The following is a 15,688-nucleotide window of genomic DNA, read 5'->3' on the forward strand; positions in this document are numbered from 1 at the left end:
AGTATAGGGAATGACCCAGCACAGGGATCCTGGTGGCTGTTCCTTCAGTTCTCTCCCTAGAGCCACCAACCCCAACTCCTCAAGAGTCTCTATTCCACTCCGCCCTCCCTCTGCCAGAGCCCAGGGTAGGTGGCTGCAAGTGGAATTTGGGGTGTTGGCCCTTTTAGAGGGTCTCCGCATCTCCAGCTGTAACTCCCTAGCAGGCAGACACCCTGCTGCTTTTCATAGCTGGATGTTATCTGGGTTCCCTTCTGGCTCTGGTGCTGTAGGCTGGGGAGACCAGCCTGGGGTTTAGACCTCGCACTTCTCAGGGAGAACCCCCTGGCTGCTGAAGTATCCCTCCAGAGCTTCAGCTGCCTCCCATGGGAGCCCAGCCAGCCCTCTCCCACCTTCTCTGCACTCCCTACCCCGACCAGCCACATTGTGGTGGAGTGGTTTCTTCTGTCTGTCCTTGGAAATAAGACTTCTATCCAGCTAGTAGTATTCAGTTGGTTATTCAGGATAATTTCTCCACAATTTAGGATTCTCCAGATTGGTCGAGGGAGGAGGTTAGTGTAGCCTCTACTTACTCCTCAACCATCTTAATTTTTCTGGAATGTAGCAGAGATCATCAACAAATGATCATTGGTGATCATTTGTTGAATGAATTCCTGCAGCCAGATTCCTTCCCTTGTGGTGGCATGTGACAGGGTCCCCATCACACTTGTCCCTTTAGACTCACAGGGCTGGCTTAGTGCCTGTGGTGAATCCTACCAGGGACCCTTATGGCTGGGAGCCCACGGCCAGGGCTCTGACCGCTGGGTGAGAGCCGTGCAGGGCTCACTGCAGCCCCTTCCCGCCTTCCCGCCAGTGTGTGACTTCCTCTTGCCCGGTGCTCCGCCGGCCCTGCCTCCCTGGTACGTGGACCAGCGCTTCACCTTGACCCTGCTCTCCATGCTGGTCATCCTGCCCCTGTCTGCCCCGAAGGAGATTGGGTTCCAGAAATTCACAAGGTACGTGGCTGCAGACGCTCCCTGGCCGAGCAGTGGCTTTGACTGGGTCCCCACCATGGGCAGTGTTTGTCACAGGGGTTTCTGTCCGCCTCAGACAGGGCAGCTGTTAACATTGGCCTTCCCATTCGGACAAGGAGAAAAAAATTACAAATTACACGGGTAACATCTGTGCGTGAGAGAAAACATATATAAGCGACAAAGAAAACTGCCATGATGGAATAACCTGCTGCGACATTTCATTTAATTAATACAGACTTTGTACGCACACACATGTGCGCACACGGCACAGACAGAGACATGGCACACACATCCTTTTCTTCCTTTTGTGGTCCGTGTGGCTTTATGTATGTCTTTGAAAGAGTTAAGTCTGGTGAAAGTACCCGTACAGACTTGCAGCCTGTGTTTCCCTGTTGAGTTCAGAGCAACAACGGACTTTTTACCTCGGAAACAGAGGAATGCGGGCAGAGACTTGGAGCCCGTCAGGTGCCCCGACCCTCGTCACTCTCCTTTGTCAAACCCAGCTGAGGCAGGGGTCCTCCTCCACTGCAGCCTGCGTCCTCACTTAGATGCCAAATCCAAGTGTCTGTGTGGCTGTCGCTGGAGAGATGGGGGTCCTAGGGGCCATCACAGCCTCGCGGGTGCCGGCCCGCCTGACCTCAGGGCGTGAGAGCTGTCCTGCTGGAAGTGCCTGCCGCTGGCCCCGGGATACAGATGAAGAAATCAAGGCTCAGAACAAGGAGACCTTTACAGACACCGTGCTGGTGTGGGCAGAGCTGGCATTCAGACCACACTCTGAGTGGCTCCCTGGCCCTCCCTGGTGGGGCTGGTGGCCCCTGGTGGCCCCTGGTGTTTATGGTCATGCATTGTCTGTGTGTCAGCTTCCTAGGCACCCTGGCCGCCTGCTACCTGGCCCTGGTCATCGTGGCGCAGTACTACCTTGGGGCCCAGGCCCTGGTGCGGGAGCCCCGCCCTGCCCTGAGGTGAGTTGAAGGAATGGCCTTTGGGGACCGCCCGGAGTGCTGCGGGGGATCCCTGAAAGCATGGGCACTTCTCCCCCCTCGCTCGCACAGAGCCCTGGTTCCTCTCTGTGAATCCCTTGGCGTCTCTGACGCCCTAGGGCCCAGCAAAGGCTTCAGAATGGACACAGGTGTTGTTTGTAAGGACCAGAGACTGGCCAAGGGACTCAAAACACTAAGTGGGGACTCAAAAACAGGCTATGGGGACACTTCTGCAAAAGTGTCCCCACAGCCTGGAGGCAGTAGAACTGGTCAGCAAGACGCTGGTGCTGGGGCAGAGGGCACGGGGATGTAAGAGGCCAGTGTGGCCCGACCAGCCTGAGCAAGGCCGGGGGAGGGGGCAGGGGTGTCCTGTGAGGATGCGGAGCCTCAGCAAGGACATTGGTTTTGCTGGGAAGCCACTGCAGGGTTTGGAGCACATCGGGGGCTTGAAATCAGATCTGGTGACAGGACAGCTCCGTAGATGATGACCTACGATGTCACCCAGGGCCCTGTGCTCAGAAAGGCCTCGCACTTGGTCTAATGCCCTTCGGTCACCATCCCAACATTCTTTTCCTTTTTAATCCTCATCCAAGGGGATGTTTTTATCAACTTGAGAGAGAGAGAGAGAGAGATGGATCAGTTGCCTCCTGTATGCACCCTGACCAGGGGATGAACCCACAGCTTAGGCATGTGCCCTTAATAGGAATTGAACCCGCAACCTCTTGGTGTATGGATGACGCTCCATCCCACTGAGAAACCTGGCCAGAGAAACCTGACCATCCCATTGCTGTTGAACAGGGGTCCGGCGTGTTTGTTTTGCACTGGGACCTCCAAATGATGTGTGTCCTTCAGGTGGACAGACTGGAAGTGACAGAGAGGGAGGGAGGAGCCCAGGGTGACTCTGAGCCCTGGGCCTGGCACTGGGAAGGTTTGGCGGTGCTGTTTCTGAGGCTGGACAAGACAGAGGGGCAGGTGGGGAGGGGCAACCTTGGAGTTGGCTTTGAAACTTCTAAATGAAGGTGTCGGGCAGCCAGCTTGTCAGAACGGTGTGTCTGTCTGCAATTCAGAGAGAGAGGCCTGGCCTGGAGGGAGAAAGGTGGTTGGTGTCAAGCCCAGAGATGATGTTTAAGGCCGGGTGCCTGGTGAGAACTGTACTCGGGACCCACAGGCTCTGTCCAGCCCTGGGAGGCCAGGGGAGGATGAGGAGCGGGAGGACAGAGAGGGATGGGGAGTTGAGAGAGGGGTGGGGAGTCAGGAGAGGTGCTAGCCTCCTGGAGCTGCTGTGACAACTGTCCACAAACCTGGTGGCTTCACACAACAGGAACGTGTCCTCTCAGCTCCAGAATCCAGGAGTCGAAAATCGAGGTGTGAGCAGGGCCAAGCTGCCTCCACAGGTTCTAGGGGAGGACTCTCCCTGCCTCTTTGGGCTCCTGGTAGTTGCCAGTGGCCCTTGGCTGAAGGGTGGTTGCCTCACGCAGCCTCTGCTGCCCTCACCCCACAGCCCCCACTGGGCATCTGTTTTCTCTTCCTACTGGACGTCAGTTCTTACATTAACACCCAACCTTCTCCTGCATGACATCTTGATTTAACTTATTGCATCTTCAGAGGCCATGTTCCCAGATGAGGCTTCCTTCTGAGGCTCCCAGTGAGTGTGAATTTGGGGAACATCATTCAACCAAAATAGAGGATGATGGAAGGTGGGTCTCAGATGTCAGTGAACAAAATTTCCAGAAGGTTGGCATGATTGTTGCTCCTGGGTCACAAGGGACTGAGTCCTGGGCATCGATGTGGCCGTGGAAGCCACTGGTGGTCTTACCTGGTCAGGGCAGGAGAGGGGGTGAAGGCTCAGGTGGATTGGGCTCATGAGAGAAGGAAGGAGGCAGGAAGCAGTTCTTCTGAGAAGAGGAGGAGAGGAATGGGCAGGCACCGAGTGGGACGGAGCTCCAGCCCTTGTTGGTGCCGATGGGCAACCCCTTAGAGAAGGAAAAGCTGGGGAGGAGAGGGCAAACTCACTGCTGACCCACAGCCCAGAGTCAGGGGCCCAGAGCTGGCAGGGGTGGGGGAGGTGAGTCCTGTCCTCTGGGAACTCGGCCTGAGGCTGAGGCTCAGATTTTTTTTCCCCACAGAGGCAGGAGGGGACAGCACACACAGGCCCAGAGGTCCCAGGCAGACAGAGGGTGCATCACAGCTGTGGGCTCTCTGCTCCTGGTCTGAGCAGGAAGCTGGGTGTCAGGTGGCCATGCTGCTGAGGAGGGNGCCGATGGGCAACCCCTTAGAGAAGGAAAAGCTGGGGAGGAGAGGGCAAACTCACTGCTGACCCACAGCCCAGAGTCAGGGGCCCAGAGCTGGCAGGGGTGGGGGAGGTGAGTCCTGTCCTCTGGGAACTCGGCCTGAGGCTGGGGCTCAGATTTTTTTTCCCCACAGAGGCAGGAGGGGACAGCACACACAGGCCCAGAGGTCCCAGGCAGACAGAGGGTGCATCGCAGCTGTGGGCTCTCTGCTCCTGGTCTGAGCAGGAAGCTGGGTGTCAGGTGGCCATGCTGCTGAGGAGGGTCGGGAGGCCCCGCTGCATGGGCAGGTGCCAGGCACGGCGTCCAGGGCGAAGTCAGCCAGACCCAGCACAGAACGGGAGACACCTTGGTGTCAGGGTCCCGTGGCTGCGGTAACAAGTCACCACCGACCTGGGGGGCTTAAAATGACACAGATTTCCCGTCTCAGTTCCGGAGGTCGGAAGTCCGCCGAGAGTCTCCCTGGGCTAGAGGCAAGGTGTTGGCAGGGCTGCGCACCTTTTGGAAACTCCACTGTCCTGGCCTTTTCCAGTGTCTAGGCGACACCCCCATGCCTGGCTGGTGGCCCTGCCTCCATCTTTAAAGCCAGCAACACCCCTTCTCTCTGCTGTCCCAGTAGTCACTGCTTCCTCTGACCACAGCCAGGACGGGCTCTCTGACTTCACGCATTTGTGTGACACTCTGGGCCTAGGTGACACAGGATTACCTCCCACTGCAAAGTCCTCACCTTAACCACACCTGCAGCGTTCCTTTTGTGCCGTCAGGTCAAATATGCACACGTCCCTGGGGAAGGGCATGGACCCCTTGGGGGCCGCTGTTCTAGCACAACCGGGAAGCCCGGACTCTGTAGCAGGAGTTGCTTATGGCCCACCCCACCGTATGTCCCCAAAGGTGCTAGACACTGGCACCTAAGGACGCTGGCACCTAGAGCCACTAGTCAAAGGAAGCTGGAGGGCCACCATCCTGAAAATCCCACACCGCGCACACCCCAGGCCTTTTTGGCAGCTTGGACAGAGGCCCAAGCGGCCTGCACTGCTGGGTGTTTGTCTGGTGGACACTGGCTACCTGCATGCCCAGCCCCAAACCTCCCTGGGGACAGGCAGCCTCAGAGGGATGCCAGGAGCACCTGCTCGCCCTGCCCTGTCCAAGTTCTGCCCAGGAAGAGAAGGTCAAGTTGCCAAAGTGTCAGCACAGACACATTTGGAAAGTTCAGCCATGAGCACACATTCTTTTCTATCCCCTCAACCCTGGTAGTGGATGCAATGGTTAAAAGCATATTTTAGTCATGCGTAGTCATACCTTCCTGGCATTAAAACTCATCTCCGCGTCGAAGGTTGTCTTGAGTTGAACTTTTTGTAATCACCACCTGTTCTCCTCTGTTTGCAGTCCTTCCTCCTGGGCCTCCGTGTTCAGTGTCTTCCCCACCATCTGCTTTGGATTTCAGGTAACCTTGGTGTCTGTGCCAAGTGGCCTTCGCAGGCTCTGGTGGCTGCTTGCTCCCATGGGAGAGGGTGGCCTCCCTGTCAGGAGAGCGTCAGGCGAGCGGTGTGAAGACTTGTCCTAGGCTGAGACAGGCTGTCTTCAGAGACTGGGCACGTGGGTGCAGATCTGGGCTCAGTGTGTGTGAATTGCTGTTGAACTTGAGAACCCGACCAGCAGCCGACAGCCGCAGCAGATGTGTTGGGTCCAGGATAGAATGGGGGATGGGGGTCCAGCAACTGTCCCTTCCTCCACAGCATCCTCACATGCCTGGATGCCTGGGCCTGCAGGACGCCAGGCGGATTCCGCTCCAGGGGCTTTGGGAGGAGAGAGCCTGCTGCGGGAGCCCGGGAGCCCGGAGAGCTGGGAGGTGTGCAGGTGGCTGTGTGGCAGGTCCAGGGCGGGATATACAGAAGTTTCCATAGGAAGTTGTGGAGTGAGAATGAGTTCAGTGAGTGCAGCCCAGCTGAGGGGCTTCTGATGTAGCCTTGCAGGATGGGTGGGAGGTGGCCAGGTGAAGGGAGGACCGCCCAGTTGGAGAGGGCAGCGTGGGTGACTCAGGGAGGGGAGAGTGTGCCTGGTGGGGCCGCAGAGCTGTAGAGGGCTCTGCTCGGTGGGTGCCCCATGGGCTGCCGGAGGTGAGGTCAAGAGCTCGTGCGAGCTCTGCTCCCTGCCTTCCTCCGGTCTCTCTGTCTCTGTCAGCCAGCGGCAGCTAACTCCATGCTTTCACTGTCTACTTTAGGAGGCATTTGTCCTTCTCCCAAATACCTCCCCACCACACCAGTAACAGAACCGCCCCGAAGCACAGTCAGGTTCCCAGGGGCAAGTGGTTGAGGAGTGACAATATCTCAGCTCCCTAACCTGAGTTTTTTATCTTTCCTCATCCAGCAACTAGCTCGAGTTTCTGCTCCTCATTTTCTTGGAGAAACATCTTTGAAAAAACTCCTGAAACATTTTCATTTCTCTTCCTTATAAATGAGTTGATGCTATCGCTGCTGGGGCTTAGCAAGCCGTTTACAGGAATTCCTCATGTTCTTTCCTACACACCCAATGTTTTGAAAGATCTGAGGCAGTGATTTTTCTGACAACAGTTGGGATGTGGCTTTAACCATCCCTCTCTCCAGTGCTGAGTACCATATGGTGCGGCAGGCTCGCATGGGGAGGGGGGACTGCTTTTCAGATGCTTAGCAGGGGGTGCCCCCCACCTTTGCCTTGGCTCCCCAACTCAATTCTCCTGGCAGCTGAGGCCGGGGCTGAGGTTTCCAGGGACAGGTGTGCAGTGATTGGAATCTGGGAAAAGACGTGAATCGCAGGTGCAGGTGGGGGTGGGGCTGAGGCCAGAGACTGGGCTGCAGGGATGCGGTGTAGAGAGGAGGCATCTGGGCTGGAGGAGAGGAGATGCAGAGGATGAATAGGGGGTAGACTGAGGAGTGGGGCAAGGCTGGAGGGGCTGTGTGGGGCCGGGGGATTGCTCTGTCATCTGGAGCTCTGACCTGGTTCAAATGCCACACCCACTTTTCACCATGGCCCCCCGCCCCCAGCCTGCACAGAGTGGGTCAGAGGAGTCCGGGGTGGGGGCAGAGGCGGGAGTTGGGCTCTGCTCCCAGCCACCCTGGCTGCACTTGAGACTCCTCGGTGTTGGTGTTTTAAAAACAGTCTCATTGAGATACAGCTCACGCCTCATGCACCTCACCCCTCTGAGGTGTGAAGTCCAGTGGTGTCCGTGCGGTGACAGAGCTGGGCAGCCCTCACCGTGGTCAGCTTCAGAACTCCCACCGCCCCACAGGAAACCTGCACCTGTTCATTACCAGTCCCTCCTGCCCTGCCCTGCCCACCACTTGGCAACCACGAACCTCCGCTCTGTCTCTGGATCTGCCTGTTCTGAGCAGTCCACTTACATGGACTCCTACGATTCGTGGTCCTCTATGATGGCTCCTTTTACTCGGCATCGTGTTCTTGAGGTTCATCCATATTGTAGCATGCATTGGCTGAGTCATGTGTGCGGGGACAGACCATCGTTAGCTTGCCGTTCCTCAGCTGGTGGACATCCACATTGCCTCCACTTCTTAGCCAATGTGTGCACCTCTGCCCTGCACCCATCTCCGAGAGAGTAGTGAGCCTGTGCACAGCCAGACCCTGTCCCCCAGGCTGTTCGAGCAGGGCAGCCCTGCCCTTAGGGAATGGGCTAAATTTTCCCTACAGACCCACACGCGATGCAAAGGGCGACCCTGGTCTGGCTGGTCTGGCTTGAGATTCAAACTTAGGTACATGGCAAAGTTCTTTTGTGTCTGGCTTTCTTTGCAAAACATGAGAGCTGTGAGGTTCTTGTTGAGGCATATAGTGCATTCACCCTTTTTCATTGCTATGTAATCCTCCACCCTGTGAATATCTGGCGATTTACTTAATGCCTTTTACTTAACATATTCGGGTGGCTTCCTGTATTTTTGGACACTGATCCTTTTTAGATTGTTCTCGGGGATCCTAACACCCAGCCGGCGCCACTGGCCCCTCTGTCTTGCAGTGTCATGAAGCGGCTGTCTCCATCTACTGCAGCATGGGCAGCCAGAGCCTGTCCCACTGGGCCCTGGTCTCCGTGCTGTCCCTGCTGGCCTGCTGCCTTGTCTACTCGCTGACAGGTAAGGCCCTGCCTGGAGTGCCAGGAGCTGGGTAGAGACTGGCAGGAGAAATGGGAATAATAATGAGTATTTATAGAGAGCTTATAGTGTGCTAGGTACCGCCCTGCAGAGGGTGAGTGCCTTCACTCACATAATCCTTAACACCCCGCAGGAAAGTCCCCATTTCATAGATGAGGAGACTGAGGCTCTGAGGGCTTCCGTGGGTTGGCCAAGATCTCTAGACTAGACGGGGCAAAACTGTGGCCCTCCCCCTGGCCTGGCTCTCTCCAAAGCCCCTGCTCTGTGCCCCGCCTGCTGTTGTCTGATGGGATGACAACAATAGTGGTCATCATTAGTGCTACATCTGAGTAGCAATTTACAAAGTGCTCTCATGAACTCGGGTTTGGGTGTTCACAAACGTGTGCTGTGGGCAAAAGCGTCTTCAGAGGTGATGGAAGTGTGGCTCAGAGAGGGGCTGTGATGTGTCCAAGGTCACACGCATGCCCCCAGCACAGCCCAGGTCCCAGGCTCAGGCTGACTCCTGGGCACCTTCCTCCAGCCCAGGGGGTCACTCTCTCATCTGCCTGTTGGACCCTCTGACTCGAGAGGCCCTTGGACTACAGAGAATGTGTCAGGTGACTTGGTCATCATGGTTTCAAGAAACGTGCTGGGTGACCACTCTCCAGCAGGGAAGGTCCTTGTCAGTCAGTGGCCCCTGGGTTGGAAGGCCACGACCTGGTCACTGAGAGTCATGTCGAAATGGCTCAGGTCCAGGATCAGCAGGATTAGGGGACCAAAATGAGCCATAGCTCTTAGCTAGAGATGGGTGTCTCAAGACAGGGCAGGTGACGAGAATGTGAGAGGCAGCACTGGGTGCAGGCCAGGGGCCTGGTGCGCTGGACGCGGTACTGTGGTAACTAGCTGTCTGTGTATTCTGCCAATTGCTGCCGCCCTGGGTCTTGGTTTTCCCCATCAGGAAAATGGGTGCACTGCCAGCTGCTTTCTGTTTTTAGTCCACACCAAGGATACCTTTATTGCTTTTAGAGAGAAACACCAATGTGAGAAAGAAACATTGACTCGTTTCTTCTCGTATGTACCCTGACCAGGGATCGAGCCTGCCATATATTAATGTATGGGGCAGCACTCTAACCAAATGAGCCGCCGACCAGGGCCTGCCGTTGTCTTTAGCTGTCGGAGTGGGGTGGGCCGGGTGTGGAAGACATCAATAGAGTTCTCAGAACGCTGGGTGCACAGGCCCCTGTGAGCCGTCTGAAAGATGGATTAGCAATAGCTTTGCCCAGCGTGGGTTTTGAATCAGAAGAACAGAGTGTCACATAGGCTGAGGACAGAAAAGCCTTGGGAAATGGCAGAACAGGGAACCCTTCCAGAACATTCTGTCCTCTCCTAGGGAAAGCCTCAGAGGTAGTAGGAGCTGGGTGGTGTGGGTGTGTCTGAGTTGGGAGCGGGAACAGCATGTTCTAATCAGCTCTCCGGAATTCCGCTCTTCCCACCTGCCAGGTGTTTATGGCTTTCTGACCTTTGGGACAGAAGTTTCCGCTGACATCTTGATGTCCTACCCAGGGGACGACGGACTCATCATCGTTGCCCGAGTCCTCTTTGCCGTCTCTATAGTGACCGTCTACCCCATTGTGCTCTTCCTGGGGAGGTGAGGCTGGCTGAGCGGGGCTGCCATTTGGCCCAGGGCACTGACATTCATCACGGTGCAGTGCATGCCAGGCACCGCGAACTGCTGTGTGGTGGGATGTCCATCACCTCAGTCTCACCGAGGAGTGGGCGGGGGCAGATGGTTAGGTAACTGGCCCAGCACCACCAGGTAGCAGTGCCAGGAGCCTGGTCTCCGGCCTGCCGCGACCGACCTCCCACCATCTGGCCCCTCGACGCCGGCTTCCTGACGGGGACTGACCCACCTGAGGGCTAGTGGTGCTTGGGGAAGAAGCCCCCTGTGTGGGAGGGCAGCCCTGCCAGGTGGGCAGGGCGATTGGGAGGGGACTGTTGGGTGCCCAGTGACAGGTTGTGGCAAGGGCCGGAGCCACAGGAGCCCGTTCGTGCTGTGCTGGCGTGGCCTCCAGGTCGGTGATGCAGGATTTCTGGAGGAGGAGCTGTTGCCAGGCGTGTGGGCTGAGGACCCTGGCCGACCCCTCAGGGCTGGGGGTCCGGATGCTGCTGACGGTCCTGTGGGTCACCGTGACGCTCGCCATGGCCCTGTTCCTGCCAGACCTCAGTGAGATCATCGGCATCATTGGTGGCATCAGTTCCTTCTTCATCTTCATCTTCCCGGGTGAGGCACCCGCTCCCTGGTCCTGTAACCTGCTTGTCCTCCTCTGCTCCTCCCAGCAGGGAGCCCCTGTGCTGGGGGTCAGGGGGCTCGAGGGTGGGAGCCCCGAGGAGGCAGGGTGGCTCCCAGCCCTGGTTACTGGCCAGGCATGGGCCAGGGACCTTGTGGACCTTCCCTCATTAAACATCTCCACACCCGCAATGGGCGAAGCTGAGGACATCCCTGTTACTGCCCCGCCTGCAGCCAGCGGGACACGGTGGGGAGCAGGAGGGAAGAGGGCGAGCGTGTAGCCGGCCTGAGTAAACCTCACAGCGTGGCCCACCTTCCTCGGCTGCCACTCTGCAGGACTTTGCTTTATTTTTTAAAGATGTTTTAATTGCATGGAATGTAAAAATACATCCAATTACTTGAAGTTCATATGGCTCAAAGGTAGCCCATGAAATCTTCCTTCCCCCTGTCCCTGACCTGAAAGGCAAACACCGTTTCCGACCGTTTCTTAGGAACCCTTCCCAGTGTGAGTGAATGTCAGCCTGTCCGGAGGGTTACTGGGGCTGGGAAACCGAGCAGGCCAAAGGCCTCCCAGCCATGCTTTCGGCACCTTGGAAGATCCTTCTGTCCACAAGGAGGAGCCCTGGAGGGGCTGCTGGTGCTTAGGGGGACACCCCAGCTCCTCTGTCCTGGCTCTGGGAAGTGCTTTCAAATGACAGTGCTGATTCTTATCCCCCCGCCTCAGGGCTGCTGCATTGGCCACACTCACTGGGCATCTGACACACATCAGGTTGGGCCCAGTGCCAACGTCCTGGGTGAAGTATCAGCTCCAGCTGTTTAGGTGGAAGACCGGCTGGGGCAGGTTTGGGGTGGGGGCATGCCATGGGGCTTTAGGCAGAGCCGTCTGGCTTCAAATCCCAGAAGAATTATTTTAAAAAACAGAAAAAAAGGAAAAAAGGAAAAGGTCACGATGGCAGCTGCCAGTTCCTGAACTCATGCCAGGTGTCTGGCCCTGAACACCTCATCACAGTGACCTGGGTGTGCAGGTGTGCTGTCACTGTCACCTGTGAGACTGAGGCTCAGAGAGGCCAGGGCTCCAGGGAGAGGTTGAGCTGGGACCCCACATCAGTCGGGCCCTTGGCTGCCGCACCGTGCCACCGTGCCACAAGCAAGGCCAGGGGGCCACTGAGGCGAGGCCTTGCAGGCCTTGTGGGACCCTGGAGACTGCTGAGCGTAGGCTGCGCTCTCAAGGGCTGCACCAGGTTCCACAGTGAAGAGCCACAGGCTGACCGCATCCCCTTTGCAGGTCTGTGCCTCATCTGTGCCGTCAGCACCGAGCCGGTAGAACCACGGGCGAGGTAGGTGTCTCCGAGTCAGGGTGGCAACTTGGGCCTTCAAAGGGGCTCCGACTGAGGAGCTGGTGAATGCTGTGGGGGCCAGAGAGAGCCTGTCGTCCTGCAGATGAGAGGCCTGCTGGCCACAGGCTGGGGCCACATGCACACAGTGAGAGGGAGTCTGAGCCAAGACTGGAACCCAGGCCAGCGGCACCATGGCCTGGTATCTTTCAGTCTGTGCACAGCCCTCTCTTAGGCTCTGAGCGTTGTGGCCTGTGGTTAGAGCGCCATGTGGATTTGAGTGTCTTCCTGATGGAGACCCTATTTCCAAGTAAGGTCATATTCACAGGTCCCAGGTAGATGTGAATTTGGAGGACCACCATTCAGCCCAGCACAGATGCTCCTAAATTATAGCATCCGGGGACTTGGGTCCCTCCCGCAGGTCGGGGCTTGTCTCCCACTTCCCAAGCCTGGCTTTCCCAACACAGCAGGCTCGGCTTGGTCCCCTTCTGGGCTGAGAAGGGGTTTTCTGGAGGCCTCTAAACCTGCCTTGGATTTACAGGGGCCAATTGTCTGGTGGTTCATCCCTGGAGCACTCTTTGAAGTCCTGCTGCTTTTGTTCTGTGATCCCAGCTTACAAGTTTTAGTGATGGGCTTTTAAGACATTTCTAATTCTAGAACTGCTGTGGGGCCTCCTGACCCACCTGCACTCTCAGGAGCACTGTAGCCCTGGGCCATGTTCACCTCACTCTCCCACTTCGGGTGGGTGGGTGCTGACGGTGAGCTGCCGCTCTGGGCCACTGCTAGACTAGAGATTGCCTTTCCATAACAACGGGTCCTTTCGGCCTTCGTGAATGGGGCCGGAAATACCTCTGCCGGCCCTGCCCTGATGTGGGCATCTTATTATCATTCTCGTCTCACTGTCTGCCTGCACCGTCTCTTCTGGTTACATTATGAAACTCCAGAGACGACCCTGGTGGCCATCAGTTCCGGCCACCTCTGTCTCCTGCATGCTCATCCCCTTGCCACTGTGCCGCTCGTATGTGACTTGGGGCTTCCTTCTTCTCCCTTGTTTTCCGGGGCTTCATCCTGCCCACCCCAGAAGGACCAGGGCTCTAAAAGGGAGTTTGGAATTAGTGTCTCCCTCCTCCCTCTTCTTTTGCTTTGATGAAATAGTGGATGGGAATAGGTTATGAAACAGCAGAGGTTTTCAGATCACCTCCGGCACTGTCTTTCCTGTTGTTTCAGAAACCCATCCCCACAGGTCAGGGAGGATGCCCTGAATTTTCTTCCAAATCGGTAACTCCACTGGGCTTCAAATAACACGTTCTCTGCAAGTGCTTGGCTTGTCTGTGGGAAACTCCAGGAAAGTGTGTGTTGACGTGCATTTGTTGACTTGGCAGGTGCTGCTTGGAGGTCTGGGGAGTGGTGTCCGTGCTGGTCGGCACCTTCATCTTCGGGCAGAGCACGGTGGCAGCTGTCCTGGAGCTCTTGTGAGGGGCGGCCGCGCCTGCGCAGCAGGGGCTGCCGTGGGCCGCCCAGCTGTGAAACCAGTGTAATTCCATCATAAAGATGCTGGAGAAACCAACACCTTCGCCTTCCTAGGCTGCTCATTGGGGCTTCTGCTGGTGCAAAGGGTTTCTGGTGCAATGGCAAGGAGAATGCTAACAAATGACCACAGACCGGTGGCTCGAGACAGCAGAATTTAGTCTCTCAGAGTCCTGGGGCTAGGTGTCAGCTGGCCACGCTGCCTCTGAAGGCTCTGGGGGAGGACCCATCCTGCTTCTTCTAGCTGTTGGGGTTGCTGGCACTGCTCGGTGTGCCTTGGCTTGTAGGCACGTCTCTCTGGTCTCTGCTTTCATCTCTGCATGGCCTTCCTCCCTCTGCGTCTGTGACCACTGCCCCCTCTTCTTATAAGGACACCGTGGTTGGATTCCGGCCCAGCCTAATTCTCTACGACTTCACCTTACGTTACTTAATCAGGGTATGCAAAGATCCTGTTTCCAAATAAGGTCACACTCAGGTTCTAGGGGGTAGGACTTAATATTTCTGGGGTACACAATACAACTATAGGGGCTGAGGCCCAGAGAGCCCTGCTTTGGGGCGCCAGGACCAGAGACGTGGGGTGAGGGTAGTGTGCAGTGGAGGCCTTTGGGTAGGGACTTCAGGTAGTGTCCACGGGGGGTGGAGGGGGATGCAGGCTGGTCCTTGGCCAGGGCACAGGGAACACAGAAATCCTGCCCGTGACTGTGAGGTGCCCAAGGAGATGGATGCCCAGATCTGGCCACACAAACTAGCCCCTGGCCCATGCTCCAGTGGGGGCACCCTGCAGACAGCCCCCTTTCCCTCCACTGGCTGGAGGCAAAGAGCCTGGAAGCCAAGTGGACCGTTTTTGCTGCGGACCCCCAAACAGTGTTGCAGCGAGGGGTCACACTTGCAGTGCAGGTGAGGGCACCAAGGTCCACCCCAGGGCCGGGCAGGGGAAGAGATGGGGGTGGGGAGAAGTGGTGTGGAGGTGGGCAGGGTCCAGCTGCTTCCCCGTGTTGCTGTGCTTGTCAGCACGGACCCTGCGTGGGCCTAGGGACGTCCTGGGTGTCACTGGATTCAGGCCACTCTTGCTACCTTGGGACGGCTGGCGTTCCAGGATGCCTCCCTGCAGGTAGGTTCTATGTGTTATGTTGTGTGACATGCATGTGACTGTGAGGATGGTGGTGATAGGACTGTTTTCTGTCCTCAGCTTGTCCACGTGCATTACTATTTTTTTTAGCTATAATTCACATACCAAAGAAATCACCCCTTTAAAGTATATAGGTCAGTGGGTGTTAGTTGATGCACAGAGTTGTGGAGCCATCCCCAGTACCTAATTTCAGTATCTCACCCCCAAGCAGCCCTGCACCCATTTGCAGTCACACCCCACCCCCTCCCCCAGCCCCCGCCAACCACAGAGCTGCTTCTGTCTCCACGGGCTTGCCTCTTCCAGAGGTCTCCTTACACGGACATGTACACCACATGGCCTTTTCGTTTGGCTTCTTTGCCTTAGCATGTTTTAAAACTTGTCCATTTTATAGGCAAGGCAACCGAGGCTTGGGAAAATCAAGGCCGCCTGTCCTGAGAGGTACAGAGTTAGAGACGGGACTGTTAAATTTCCTCGTCTGTTTCCTTCCCACTTCATACTCCACTCCTCCAGTGGCCAAGGGGATGGGAACTGCTGTGCCTGAGTCCCAGGGCAAGGATGGACCCCTGCCCTCCTCTACCCTGGCTGCTGGTGGAGGTGGGACACTGGTTGCAGGCATAGACGCTGACCTGGTGAGGGGGACATGGGACCCTGTGCCCTGGCCCACCCTGTGTTCAGTGTCCACGGTGTCCTCCCAGACGAGGATATGCATTGGGGCAGAATTGCTTTACCGGAGCACTTATCACCCCAGTGCGGGCAGTGAGAATGGACAGTCGTTTACTAGTTGTACCCTGGGTGCTTCCTGAAGGTGCCCTGGCGCTGGCCGGGAAGGCCGGGACTGTGCAAGGGCCGTTCGCAGGGAGCCTGAGATGAGAGCAAAGCATGATGGGGAGGGTCGTGCCGGAGGGGCAGGCAGTGTGCGAACTGGCTGTGGAGTTAGACCCCTGGCGTGAAATGCTGGCCCTGCCATTTGCTATCTGAAGATTTGAGAAGTTTGCAGGCTTATTGCGTATGATACAATGTG

General features: G+C 56.9%; 1 protein-coding gene across 5 annotated transcripts in view; it reads left to right on the plus strand.

Moving 5' to 3' along the window:
- Positions 1-15,688, plus strand: part of SLC38A8 (solute carrier family 38 member 8) — a 30,846-nt gene that overhangs the window by 11,468 nt on the left and 3,690 nt on the right. For 4 of the 5 annotated variants that reach the window (XM_037040303.1, XM_037040302.1, XM_037040306.1 and 1 more), the window contains 8 exons: positions 851-992; positions 1,871-1,972; positions 5,665-5,722; positions 8,279-8,393; positions 9,891-10,038; positions 10,463-10,671; positions 11,963-12,014; positions 13,394-13,578. In XM_037040303.1, the coding sequence (XP_036896198.1) occupies positions 851-992; positions 1,871-1,972; positions 5,665-5,722; positions 8,279-8,393; positions 9,891-10,038; positions 10,463-10,671; positions 11,963-12,014; positions 13,394-13,487 (920 nt within the window). In that variant the 3' untranslated portion in view covers positions 13,488-13,578. Of the gene's footprint in view, positions 1-850; positions 993-1,870; positions 1,973-5,664; positions 5,723-8,278; positions 8,394-9,890; positions 10,039-10,462; positions 10,672-11,962; positions 12,015-13,393; positions 13,579-15,688 lie in introns of those variants that run through there. The other variant, XM_037040305.1, reaches the window with a different exon arrangement.

The sequence above is a fragment of the Sturnira hondurensis genome, unplaced genomic scaffold (genome assembly GCF_014824575.4).
Source record: "Sturnira hondurensis isolate 20B ecotype Veracruz unplaced genomic scaffold, ASM1482457v3 Scaffold0002597, whole genome shotgun sequence".
NCBI classification, from domain to species: domain Eukaryota; kingdom Metazoa; phylum Chordata; class Mammalia; order Chiroptera; family Phyllostomidae; genus Sturnira; species Sturnira hondurensis.